This window comes from Grampus griseus, assembly GCF_964374135.1.
Source record: "Grampus griseus genome assembly, chromosome: 15".
In the NCBI taxonomy this organism is placed as follows: Eukaryota; Metazoa; Chordata; class Mammalia; order Artiodactyla; family Delphinidae; genus Grampus; species Grampus griseus.
In genome coordinates, this window is record NC_139009.1 from 38,039,413 (window position 1) to 38,052,867 (window position 13,455).

The 13,455-nt window shown below is 56.0% G+C and overlaps 1 protein-coding gene across 2 annotated transcripts in view; it reads left to right on the plus strand.

Moving 5' to 3' along the window:
• The window catches only part of TTC7A (tetratricopeptide repeat domain 7A), a gene marked incomplete at its 5' end in the record, with an annotated part of 122,181 nt that overhangs the window by 82,819 nt on the left and 25,907 nt on the right, over nt 1-13,455 (plus strand). For both annotated transcript variants that reach the window (XM_082672000.1, XM_082672001.1), the window contains one exon: nt 1,233-1,393. In XM_082672000.1, coding sequence (XP_082528126.1) covers nt 1,233-1,393 — 161 coding nt within the window. The remainder of the gene's footprint in view (nt 1-1,232; nt 1,394-13,455) is intronic.

The following is a 13,455-nucleotide window of genomic DNA, read 5'->3' on the forward strand; positions in this document are numbered from 1 at the left end:
TGGGGACCCAGATCTTGGTAACCTCGGGGTTGAAGGTCCCTGAACGAACTCTAAGCTAGTCCTGCTGCCTGGGTCCCTGAGCTCCTCTGGCCCATCCTGCCCAGAGCATGCATGGCTGCTCAAATAGTGAGGACCGAGGATTTGGACACCCAGCCCAGAATAACGGGGCAGGAGCAGCCCTGGGGAGGCATGGGCAGGCCAAGCCAGGAGCCACACTGACCTTAGCTTCCTCCTTTACTTTCCATGACCTCCCACAAAGGGAGGTCCCCGTGGGAGGACTCTGGGCCTGGCAGTAGTGCCCGCAGCCTGTGCAGAGGCTGGGTGGAGACCGGGCAGGTGCCGGGGACCAGAGGCCCCAGCTGACCTGTGTCCTGTAGGCCCCTCAAGGAGCCTTGGAGACCGGGGTCTGAGGTTTGGTGAAGAACAAGACTTCCTGAAAAGGGCTCCCGAGGTTCCTGGGAGGACGGGGTCCTGGTGTGGATAGAGTCACAGGAGCTGACACAGCTGCCAGGCCTGAGCGCCTGAGAGAACACGTCCCTCAGGACTGAGAGAAAGTGTCTTACCTGTTCGTTAGCTGCCTGGGCTCTGGGGGCTTGAAGAGGGAAACTCACATTTTCAAACGTGTTCAGTACTCAGCAGGACATTTTTCCTACGTCGTCTCACCCTCTCGGCCACTGTCATAGGTATGACCGTTATCCTCACTTTGCAGCGTAAGGACTGCAGCTCAGACAGGCGAAGTCCCCTGCCCTGGGCGCCAGCTAGGAAGTGGCAGAGCTGGGATCCATGCCCCCATCTGACCCCGGAGCCTAAGCTCTTGCCACTGTGAACGTCTGAGTAGGAGGCAGCATCTATCTGTCAGCCCCCAGCACTGCGTGAATAGGTTCGGAGAAGAGTCCTGTAGCCAGTGGTCCGGGTGACCTCTCCTCGCAGCCCCACTCCTCAGGTTTAGTTGGTGCTTCCTGGCCGATCCTTCGTGGTACTCTGTGAACCTGCCCCTCTTTTCCCTCTTGCGTGGGCACAGCGCTAGCTTCCAGGGCCTGACTTTGGATAGCAGATCCCTCCTGGCCATGTGATTTGGGGGCGTGTTTTCTCATCAGAGCCCCTGCCTGCCCCACGGTGCCTGGGGTCTCATTGAGTCTGCTGCACCCTTGTTGGCTGGCACCTGGCCCCAGAGTCCGGGGTGAGGTGTGGGCCTTGGGGAAGGTCGCTCAGCTGGTGCCTTTCTCCGGCAGATCTCCAGCGCCATGGAGCAGCTGCAGGAGGCCCTGAAAGTGTGCAAGGATGACGCCAACGCCCTCCACCTGCTGGCGCTCCTTTTCTCAGCCCAGAAACACTATCAGCATGCCCTGGACGTCATCAACATGGCCATCACGGAGTATCCTGAGAACTTCAAGTGAGTTCCCCATGGACACTGCTGGGCTGGCGGGCTGGTCAGTGCACACACTGAGCGTCAGGGTGGGGCGGGGACCTGTGGGGGCGGAGCCTGGCTCTGGCATTCTGTTCTGGCCAGGTGTGAGCAGAGGGCACACACCTGCTGTGTGGTGTGAGGACAGCTCCACATAGCCTGTTGTTTGTATTCGGGAGACAGCCCTCGCTCTTGGTCTGCACCCTGCATTTGAGAGATTATTAGAACTGAAATCGGTTCACTTTAAAAGACAGGTCGCTTAGGGAACACTACACGTAGATAAAACAACCTGTGCGGACAAGGGATTAGTTACCTAATCCCAAATATAATACAGCAAGACCTACTGTGTAGAAGTTTATTTTTTACTTTTATACAAATACACGAAGGACAAAGGTCCTCCTCTTCCAGTACCAGTTACCTGGCTTTTTTCCAAGCTCCATTCTCACGCCTATCTGGCAGGGTCTGACGCACGGTCTGCTGCCAGCCATGTGTGTGCACATACGCGTGTATGAGTGTGCCTCTGTGTGTGTGCGTTTATTGTCGGTTACGCTTCGGTGGAAACAGAAACTGTCACGATGAGAGGGTTAGAATCCTAGAGCGGGGAGGGGTTGCCTCACCCGGCCCCTGGGTCAGAGTGCGTGTCACAGAAGAAACAAGAGGCTGGGCCAGGCATCAGACACTGTCCTTTTTCTGAGTGAAATCTTGCATGCAGGTGGAAACTGAACAGATGGGAGCAGAGCTGTCCTGTGGAAGCCAGGGAAGGGGGCCCACATGCTGGCCCCTCGGTGCCCCCAGCCCCGTGCAGGAGCCTCCCGTGCCCGCGTCTCCCATCTGACTGCACGAGTTGAGTGGGGGGTGGAAAATCCACCTGCCACGCAGCCCTGTGGAGTGACCCTAGGGTGTGACTGTGGCTCTTCGCAAATAAGTCCGTACTTTTCCCCATGGATGAGACCCCTGGATTAGCAGGAAAGGTCGCTGAGTCCATTACTGGTCAGGGATCACTGAACAATGTCATTGCTCTTCAACTGAAAGTGCATCCTGCTTCTCCAGCTGCGTCCTGCATGGGGAACAAGCTGCGTGTGGCTTCCGCTATTGCCACGGCAGTTAATTAAACCCCGGATCCAGTAAATATCACTGCAGCCAAACAAAAGTCAGCCTCCTTCGCCCTGACCTCAGCGTCCTCAGCAAGGTCTGTATTGCAGGCACTTAAAGGCCCCTGGTCTGGGTCTGTCTGCCACCCAGTGCCTCGCTGGGCCCAGGTGGCTGAGACCTTGTAGAGGCTCTTCCTTTCTGCAGAGACTGCCTTAGTGTAGGAGAGGCTGGCAGGCTGGTGTCAGGGGTCTGGGAGGCCTGGCCCAGGGGGATGCTGCTGGGTGGAACAGACCCCTTTCCTCTTGCGCTTGTCCCCATGTGGGAGCCACAGCAAGTCCCCGACTGTCACTTACCTGTGGTGCCTCCCGAAGCTTGCCCCTGCATCTTCTCAGCTGCTGAAAGACTGACATCTGTCCTGCCTCCAAGGACTATTGTGAGACTCAGACAAGAAAAGATCTCACAGTCAATTTACAACTGGTTTCAAGGACAGCAGTGGGGGTGGGTCTGGAAGATGGTCCACAGTATAAGGCCGGGACCTGGGACCCGAGGGAGACGAGTGCCCTCAGTGGGCCGGGAGTGGGGGGAGGGCGTCCTGCACGTGAGGGCCGGTGTTCAAGCTCCTTAGCTGCACAGGAGGTTGCCGTTCCTGGGGGGCAGACTCAAGACTCCAGGAGAAAAACCCAGCTTTCGTGGAGTTGACTCTTGAAAATCTTCCTGAATTCGGGGATTAGAAAGCAAAGCAAAGAGAATCTTGATTTCCAAGCTGTGGGATGACCTTTAGTTAATGGAGCTTGAGTTTAAAAAGGCAGAAACATGGTGAGGCAGAGACTGATGGGCCTGCGGGGACAGTGGGAATCTGGCACGGTGGGAACCAGACACCCGAGCAGCTTCCTGAAATCCTGAGGGCTTCCGACGGAGCCCTGGACACATGTGCTGGCCTGGCCGTTGCTGGCCAGTTTGCCGGGGGCCTCAAGGGGGCAGCAGGCTCCCTGTTTGCACCTGGGTTCCAAGCCAGGCCAGGCCTCAGAATGCAAGAGATCCGCACAGCAAGCTTGGAGATGCCTTTGCTGGTCCCTTCTCCAGTCCTGGGATTGGGAGGCTCAGCCGGGAGGGTCACGGGGAACAGGCCACTGCTAAGCTTGGTCCCTGAAGCCATGGGCTCCGTGGGGCGCTGGTTTTAGGTAACAGATTCCTTGTGCTTTAGTCAGGCCGCTTGTAGGGGAGGTCGCCATAGTAACCAAACAACATTCCTGGACTAATGATGGGAGCTTTCCAATAACCAGCCTGTCAGTCACTGCTCCCACCCCAGACCTGGCAGCCTGCCAGACGGGTTTTGAAAGCCCAGGCTCTTGGGCTGACAGAAAAGGAGCAAACTGGTTTGCCCTTCCCTTCCCCTCCCACCCCTCTTGGGTTTCTGGCCAGCCCAGCCCAGGTCCTGGGGGCCTTGGAAGGTCCTGGGGAGAGGGGTGTCGGAGCGCTAGGGAGCTCTCCCCAGAGCAGGAGCTGTATGGCCCTCTTGACAAGCCAGAGCTCACCACTTGTAAGCAAATGGAACCGGTCACAGCATCTCTCCCAGGAAACCTGGGCTGTTTTGGAAAATGTTTGAGCTGAGAACTAGGCATTAGCTGGGGCCAGACCGTGACTGAATCCAGCCAAGGCCGAGTTGGCCTCGAGGGTTACCCCTCTGATCTCTCCCTGGCCTGCCTCACCTTTTTCTCAGGTTGCATGTGATAAATTTCTAGTGGTGCATTCCACTGAGCAGAAGGGATCAGAGTCCTGGGGCTTCTGTTAATGTCTCTGACTTAAACCCAGCGTGTTTATTGGACGGTTCTTACTAGGGACTTGGAGTAGATCAAAGGGACGCTTAAAATACCAGCACTCCAGTGAGGGGGCTGGAATCAAAGGTATTAGCACAAACATAGTTTATCACTTTGCCAGGTTCATGAAACATTTTTGGCTGCCACATCCCCTGATGAGGACAGGAGCCATGGGGTAAACTTGCAGGCCATGTGGTGGAGGGAAGTGTTAAACCAGGCATAATCACTGGCACCGGCACACTCTTCCCCAAAGGTCAGTTCCTCATCGGCGAAGCTGGTCTGACATTCAGCGTTTCCCTTTGCTGGTGGTCCTTTGGGGCCCTCCTGAAACCTCACTCCACGTGACGCTGCGGTCAGAGAGTCTTCAGCTGACCCTCCAACTAGGAGGGTAGATGATCTAGGTCACTTTGTTTGGGGAAGAATAAGGAAAGGAAGGAAGACAGATATTTGCAGGTTTCTCCAGAAGGAATTCTTTGTTTTAAAGCCATTTGAGCTCTTTGCTCCCTGATCCTCACGCCTATGAACATTTTCTGGTGGCAGGCACCGTGGCCTGGGGCCCTTGGCTTTCAAGCAAGAGTGGCCCAGCCTTTCTGCCCCTGGGAGAGGGCTCAGGAGGTGAATTCGTGCCCATGAAGTGGGGCTGGCCTCCCCTCTGCAGTGGGTGGTCTTCAGGTCCCCAGGTCTGCTCACTGGGCAGAGATTATAGACCAAGACCAAGGTGTTTGCTTCGTGGTGTCTTATACCTGGCTGGGAGCCAACTTCTGTTCCGTCTGAGGACGTGCTTTCCGGAAGTTCTTCCACCCCAAGGTGGTTATGGAATGGCTCTGTGTGGTTTGTGCTCATATCTTTCAAGGTCAAGAATTTGTGTTTGGAGAGTCACCTGGAGGTACCTGGAGGTGACCTGCAGCTGAGGGAAGCTGGGTCAGCCATCGGTCAGCACAGATAAGGCCGGGGATGCCGTGGGCGCAGGCGGCTGTTCTGCGGGTGGGCCAGAGCTTCTGAAGCAACAAGGCGCTAACTCCTGGATGTGGAAGCTTATGGGCTGTCGGTTTTAAACGTCGGATCACATTGAATGAATTCATTAAGAGGTAGAGGATCAGTGTGAACCTTAAAAGGCTGGGGGACATGAGTCAGTGTCATCCTCCAGAGCCAAGGAAAAATGACTGTTTTTTTAGGTCTAAGAAAAGCTGCCATAAGTGTCCCTTGCAAGTTAGGGATTAGTCTATGGGAAGGTAATAAAGACGGGCCTGACTGCGGCCCTCTCCCTTTTAGGGAGGTCCCTCCTGTTAGAGCTTTAAAATAATATCCTCAACGAGCAAGTGTGTGAGCTTAGCCAGTTAATTGCCCTGGTGGAGTCTCTCCCAGAGGCATGGCATTTAGAGGAGCCTGAGACCTGTGTCCTTCAGCACTTCCCTGGCCAGGGTGAGAGCCAGGTGATGACAGCCCTTGGAGGCGAGGGAGCGGCTGGTTCCTACTCATATACGGGCTGCCCCTCCCCTTCTCCCTGAGCCCCACCTCCAGGCCTTCAGACCTGTCCCTGCCAGTCCAGCCCCAAGGAGTACCTTACCTCGCCTTGCTTCTAAATTCTGCCCATCCTCAGAGACTCCCCTTGGGCTCCACTTTGCCTTGAAGCTCCTGTACTCAGAGCTGAACCACTCAACTGAGTGTCTGATTCTCTTCTTCTGTTTCGTTTCGTAATGGCCTTGGATGTGTTTCTTGAGCTTCCCCGAGTGTGGAAGCACCTTTGGGGCAGAGATTATGGCCTGTCCTCTGCCTCCCCTTCCTCCCTGTAGGGAACCCACAGCTGGACACCCAGCACACCACTAGACCCCCCGACGGGTAGACCGTAGGAGTTGTTTTGTTCGTTGTTCTGGAAGGAGGGAAGGGAACACATGGGGATGTTGGCGCTTACAGCCCTCAGAGCACTCTCATACCCCTTAACCCTGTTTGGTCGTTGCTTTGGTTTGATTTGTTTACTTGGTCTTTACAACCCTCCTGCTCTAAAGGTAAAGACGCTAACGGGAGAGTTAGGGGGTCTCTCAAGGTCAGAAAGCTGATGAGTGGCAAAGCAGGGACTAGAACCCGAGGCAGCTGATTGACTGAACAGCCCTGGTACGCTTGAACCCCAAGTGCTTCAATAATAACAGAATAACACACACCCGGTGCTTGCTCTGTGCCAGGCACTGCTCTAAGCACTTTCCGTGCGTTAACTCATCTCATCCCCTCAGCAGCTGTGGGAGGTGTAGGAACTGTTGTTACTCCCACTTTCCAGATGAGGAAACAGAGGCACAGAGGGCGTAAGTGAGCAGCTGTACATAATAGGGGCTAGGTAAGTAGTAATGACAGGTCATAGTGGCCTGAAGCGTTTATGGAGTGCGAGGCCTTTTATGTGCATTGTTTCCTCATAACAGCCCCCAGGGTGTAGTGATACCGTCATTCCCATTTTACGGACAAGAAACTGAAGCTCTGAGAAGTTGAAATGACTGGCCAGAGGGTACGTGGCTACAAGAAGGGCAGCTGGGATTTGAACTTGGGTCATCAGACTTGGGCCCCGTTTTCCGGGACAAGACCCACTTCCTGTAGAAGCCCACGCTGCATGCAGGCTCTGGCCTCCTGGCTGAGGACTTAGACTTTCCAGAGGCGTGGCCGCCTGACTCAGAGAATAGCCTGCTTTTTCCACTCAATTATGTGTTTTCTATAAAAGTAGAACTCTTCATTAAAACAATGCAGCACAGCCATCAGCTGGAATTACTAATTACCGTCCTTTAAAGAGATAATACCCCTTTTGTGCATTCACCATGCTTGCCGCCACCCTCTCCTCCACGACAGAGGGCCAGGAGCCAGAAACCAGGGCCCCGGAACGCACATGGGGCAGTGGGACCAGAGGAGAGAGCTTCTGCAGGAGGCTCTGCAGCTTTGGTTCCTGGTCATGGGGACCCCACAGCTTTCCAGGCCTCCGTGAGTCCTTGTGACTCAGCTTTCTTCTTCTGTTATCCAACAAAGATTTGTTGAGTGACATTAGGTGAGGCACTGGGGAGACGGAGATAAGAAAGACGTGGTTCTGCCCCGAGCGTAGGGTCTGGTAGAAAAGACCGGTAATGATGGAGCGGTCTCAGGATGAGGGCTGACCTTTCTTGAGGGGTGGCTGTGCACCGGGGCTGGCTGCCTTGACAGTTTCTGTTGCCCTTAGTCCTCCCAACAGCCCTGCTTGGTGGTGCCGTTACCGTCCCTATTTGACCAACATCCGGTAGAGCTCAGAGAGGTGAAGGCACCTGCTAGGAAGCAGCGGGACCTGGGTGTACCTGCATTGCCTGATGCCAAAGGCCGTGTTTCAGCACGACCTCCTCCTGTTTGCTGGGGAGTGAGTCAGGGGCCAGAGGTGCTTCCCTCAGGTACACAGCAGGTATCGTGTTCAAGTGTTTACTGCACATGCTGAGTAAATTTTATAGGGAACTTCTTTCAAGGAACATGGAAGTAAAAACGTGGGCCCGTTGTGCGTGCCTCCCACACAGCCCATGTCCCTCCCTGCAGCCAGCTCTGCTCTGCCAGCATCCCCCTGCCACCGAGAGTGGGGTGCTGGGGTGAGCAGCAGGGAGGGAACGCCGGGGAAGATGGGTGGAGGCCCTGGGTGAGGGGGATGGATGAGATGACCTCTGACCCCAGGACAGTGCTGGCTTAGCCAGAGCTGCTGTCACAAAAATATCCCCCGTTTACAAACTAATTCTTTTTTTAAAAAAAAGGTTTTGGAAAGGCTCATGCTCACCCAGTTCTGAGGAGGCCCACCCTGAGATGGTTCCTCTTCACAGCAGTGGAAAGAAATGATTTGTCTTAGCCTCAAATGGGAATAGCTCCAAGTCTTAATCCTTTTGACAAATAATTAGCAGGCTGATCCCGGCCCAGGAGTTCAAGCCAGGCAGGGCCTGGGAGGAGAGAGAGGAGGCGGGTGCTAGGCCCACCCGAGCTTTCCCCTGGGAACCTCCATCATCAGCCCTTGGCCAGAGCTCTCACGAAGTTTGGCAAAGCCAGTGACCTGTGGCGACACCCAGAGACGCTGACCTCGCTGGTGTCTCTCTTCCCCCACTGGAGGAGGGCTGGCCCAGATGCAGACAGACAGACTGACTGACTGCAGGGCTGAGATCGTTCACGGTTCAGCAGGGGCTGGCTCTGTTCAGGTGTGATGGGCACCTGTCTTTGGCCCCAGGTGCTGACCCATATAGGTGACTCGGAAGGTGGCCGGCGTGGGCTGCCAAGGCTCCAGTGGCCGTGAGGGAGGGCGTGCGCTCTTAGAGGGTGGGCCCACGGCTACACTGGGCCTCCTTGCTAGGAACAGGGTGCACATGCCTCAGCCTTTGGAGTGCGCAGAGTGCCAGGACCCGGGACTCTCCTCCCCACAGCCCAGCAGCCTCACCCCTGCAGCGGGACAGAGGGCATGGCGTTTACACTGACGCTTGCTCCTTCGCCTTCCCCAGAGAGAACTCTCATCTTTCACATCTGCCTTCAGATGCAATGGCGGCGCTGCAAAGGCGTTCGGCCTTAAAAGACCTCAGTGTTTATTCTGCAGCTTAAAAAACAGGAAGGTGCTTGCAAGACAAGGCCACGGCCGAGGTTCGTTCACCCCGACCGGGTTGGCTGTGGCTCTGTCCCTCCCCTCTGATCCTCTTCCTTTCTCATGCCCATCTTTGGTCCCAGGAACCACCTGGAGCCAAAGGTGCCACCTGCCTTGCTGAACAGGCCATGAAGCTCTGGGGTTTTCTGAGAGCCTTCAGAGACACCTGGCCTGGACACTGCTTTTGGGGGTCTGCTAGGCCTGCATTTTTAAAGGAATCCCTTCCCTGAGCCTTGGGCAGGCCTGTGCTTAAGGACTTAGTACAGCTGTAGGTTTCTCAGCTGCTGCTTCTGGGTCATCACAGTTCATCCTGCAGGAGTCCCTGGGGCAGACAGGGCAAGAGACTCCACTCCTATTTCACAGGTTTGGAACCTGTGACATGCCCAGCTGGGTAGCAGCAAAGCTGGGACTTTGGCTCGGGTTTCTCACTCCTGGGCCAGTGTCTGTCTACCGAGTGACGTTACAGTGCAGGGTTAGGACAGCAATGTGGCCATTCCTCTTCCGGAATGGCTTTTGTCAGGTCGTTGGAGGACTGCAAGATTCCAATACCCCAGCCTTCCTGTCTCAGAGACTCTCCTCAGTTGTGCTGTTGGCTCTGCCTGGGTGACTGTCCTCTGGGATGAAGACCCCCAGTCACATGGAGCCAGACGCTTTCATGTCATGTCCAGAACTCCCTGTTCCTCCCCAGGCCCCGGGAAACTTTGCTTCTGGACAGCTTAAAGTGGAATCAGCCAGCACTTTGCTTGTGGGCTGCGTGAGTCCAGCCCTCTCTGCAGTTCTGAGACATCAGTGAGCAGATTCCTCACCTGCCTCCTAGCCAGGAGCCAGCAGCGGGACGTGGGGCTGTCACAAGCCGGCTCTGATTCAACATGGGTTGCAAGACGCAGAGCGTGGCTGGAGGGTTGTAACAACACGCATTTTCATAGTGTTAAGCTAAGCGGACACCATGTGCTCAGCTCTGTGCCAGGCACTGGGGAGGCAAGGAGGGCACTGACATAGAGGGAGGCAGGGTTCTGTCCTGCAGGCAGTCGTCATCCAGGTGGGGACATGCGGCAGGACACGGGACGAGATAAATGGTAGTTTTGCCATCTATAGGCAGGACTGGCTGCAGACTGTTTCTAGAGTATTTGAATTTTTCAATGCTTGATATGAGTTTATCTTCATTGTTAAAAGCATAAACCTATGTGGCAAAAAAGAAAAAAGTGTGTGTACACACACACACACACAGATATATATATGAGAGAGAGTAATTAAGTGCTAACTGAAGATTGTCCTGAGCGTTCAGAGAAGGGCAGGGGTGGCCACGCTTCTTGGAGGAGGACTGGAACCGTTGGATTAAAATTGTGGGGTTTTCTTAAGTCTCAGAATCCTTTCTTCCGATGACATTTTAGACTCATTCAGCATATAAAACAGGTATGCCAGGGGCTGGGCCGTTTGCAGGGGGCGGGGAGCCCGGGCTTGCCCCTCTGTTCCCCAGCCCTCACTGCAGCGGCCTCCACACGGCCCCATCCACGAAGCACGGTGCTCTGATGAGGCTTTGGCCTGTTGGTGTGGACCCCAGCAGCCACAGTGGCATCTAGCGCACTGCCAGCCTCCTCGTACCGTTGTGTGAAGAACTGGGCCACCCGTCCCGGCAGATGGGATAGAGAGGGAGACCTGTGCTCCAGCAAGACCAGTGGTTTGGTTGTCTCAGAAGAGTGGCAAGGAGTGGGGTTGTTTGCTGATCCCCGTTGCCAGGCGGAAAGAGTTCAGTGGTGACTTAGAGGCGTGGCCGCTGTGTGTGGATGACTAAGTCCCTATGATGTCGTAAAGGCCGTGGGGGTTGGGGCGGGGTGCAGCCCCCATGGGGACGCACAGAAGGTCAGAGGGTGACATCTGGTTAGGAGTTGGCCAGATGTCAGAGAGGAAGGGTGAGCCCCAGCAGGGGCGACAGTGTGAAACAAAGCCTGTCCTGCACGGCAGGGAGCCGCTTATACCCTGTGAGCAGCCCACAGGTACCCAAGGTCACGGGGAGAGGTGGCAGGAATGGAAGCTGGCACGGACAGTCGGGGCAGGGCCCCTTGCTGAGGAGGACGGTTCTGGCAGCGCGGAACTGCGAGGCCAAGGAAATCTCAGGAGCTAATCTGGAGGCTCCCAGGATCTGGGAGTGAGGGAGCCAACCGGAGTGTGACTGTCGGAGTGCTTGCCCCAGCCCAGAAAGGATGTGGTTGGGTTGAGAAATTCCGCTCTGGGTCACTCATGCTAATGGAATGTCAGGGTCTGCGTTGGTAGAAGTCACTGTAATGCCAGCTCAGCATTCAGCCGCTTCTGTTCCGGGCACACAGTGTGGCCACGTCTGCCACGGACTCCCGCTGGCTCTCAGGGGCGCAGGCAGCAGTAGGGGGAAGGGACGGGGCGGAGAGGGCCGAGCTGCAGAGGAGGCCTGTCTGGCGGGATTTGGGAGCAGGGGAATGCTGCAGGGCTGGTCTGCCCAGGGACGGCTCCCAGTGGCCCTGCCCAGGGGAGGTGCAGCCTTGGAGTGGACAAAGCCTGGGTGACCCGACCCTCCAGGGGGAGGAGCTTTCACTCGCACCAACACCTGTTCCAGCCGCAGGCCCTCCTCCTCCCCCATGCTTCTCTTCCCTCCCCCAGCTCCCAACTGTATCTCACCCTACCCTCCTCTTCATCAAACACCAGCCCCGGCAAGACCCCTCATCTGTTCTTTCCTTGCACTGAGTCTGATTCAAAAATACAGCCCTGGATTCTCTGGGCAATTTGTCATTTTTAGCACTGATTGTCACCTTGAAGGCAGAAATTATGTCTTCTATTTCACGTTCCTAAAGCAGAGGCTCCTAATACTTGTGGAGTATCGGACCTTTTGAGAGTCCGGGAGAGGGGAGTGGGGATGGCAAGACCAGGGTCCCCAGCAGCTCCCACAGGAGTACTGAGACCACGTTCCTCACCAGGCCCGTGCAGTCTGCACTGCGGGGAACACACTTTCTGCCCTCTGGACCTCGTAGGCCTGCCGGGCGATTCGTTAGTAAATGTTCTAAGGAGGGTGCAGGGCATCCTGAGAATCTGGGAGGGCTTCCTGGGGGAGGTGGGATTTACAGTTGAGCATGGGGGAAGGGATGAAAAAGGAGAGGAGATGCCATGTGGTGGTGGGGACAACCCTGTGAGCAGGGGCAGAGAGGGACATGGATTTTTGAGGGAAAGTGAGGAAGAAAAATAATACTTGCCCAGAACCCAAACCCTCTCCACCGAAAAGGGGCAAATTCCACCCTTTTAATTCTCTGCCAACAAGTCACAATCTGAGAAAAACAAGGTGTGAGAAGAAAGGAATGGAGTGAAGCCATCCAAGTCCTTTGTGAGGCTGGAGGCCCAGGACTCAGTGCAAGCAGGGGAGGCCAGGGCCCTGACTGAGGGGGAAGGTCAGAGGGAGAAGCCCCCAGTTGGAGGCCTGGCCTCCCAGTGTGGGGCCTGCTCTCTGCTGCAGCCTCGGTCACGGGGGCGCACCCTGTCTCCAACGCAGGACTCGGCTTCTGTGATCCGCAAGGGCCCGTGTGCCACCCTCAGGTGGGCCGGCAGCACCACCAGGCAGCAGTCAGATTCAGGGCCTGACACTCGGGTCTGCCCAAAAGCAGTGCCGTGAACGGAAGGGCGTCACTGCTCACCACCCACAGAGAACCAGGAGTCGCAGCCTTGTTTGGGCCTCAGTGGCTCGGCCAGGTTCTCCGCAGGCTGGTGCGCGTCAGTGTGGCTGGCAGTACCCGTGGTAAAAAGATGGCAGTACTTCCGTATGTGTGGGTAGACAGCCACTGCCTTGACCCTCCCCAGGACCCCAGGCTCCCCAGCAGTTAAAGATCTATCGCTTGGCACCACAGGGCATCCAGGCCCCATCCTGGTCCTGCTGAGCCAGTGTTCTGCCGGTCTGTCTGTGTCCTGGGCAGAGGGAGGCAGCCAGCCAGCCCTGCGTCCTGCCTCCCGGTGGGCCAGCACTTTCTCTCTCTTCCCAGGCCCTCTCAGGGCCACATCCCCACTGCTTTTACCCCAGAGGACTTCAGGGTTGGCGGTTGAGAGAGATTCTCAGCGGTGACGGAATAAGACTTCACGTCACTTTCATCCTATTGAACGTATAAGGAGGGCTGGCAATTTGGGGCTATCCAGGGAAGCATCCTTCCACAGAGTACAACCTGACCCTCCTCAGGTGTACAGGGTCAGGATACAGTTTGCATTCAATTAGGAGATGTTGCCTGCTGGCGAGGCGGAAAGCAGAGCCCTGTGCCCTTCTGTGACCTTTTCACCAGCCCCTTGCTCAGCCTCATTCCTTGAGTCGAAGTTTGCTTCTGGTCTGTCTCTTATATAAAGCCCCGTCGTGGGCCTGGTGGGCCATATAAGTAAAAAGATAGGCACGTGTTCAGTGAGGATGCTGCGGAGCCGAGGGTGTGGAGGGAGAGGAGGGGCAGAGAAAGCAAGGCCGTAACCACCCTGGACAGTGCTTCAGAGGCTGGCCGGGCTAGTACACCATCGGGACAAGCGTGAGCGACAGGGACACT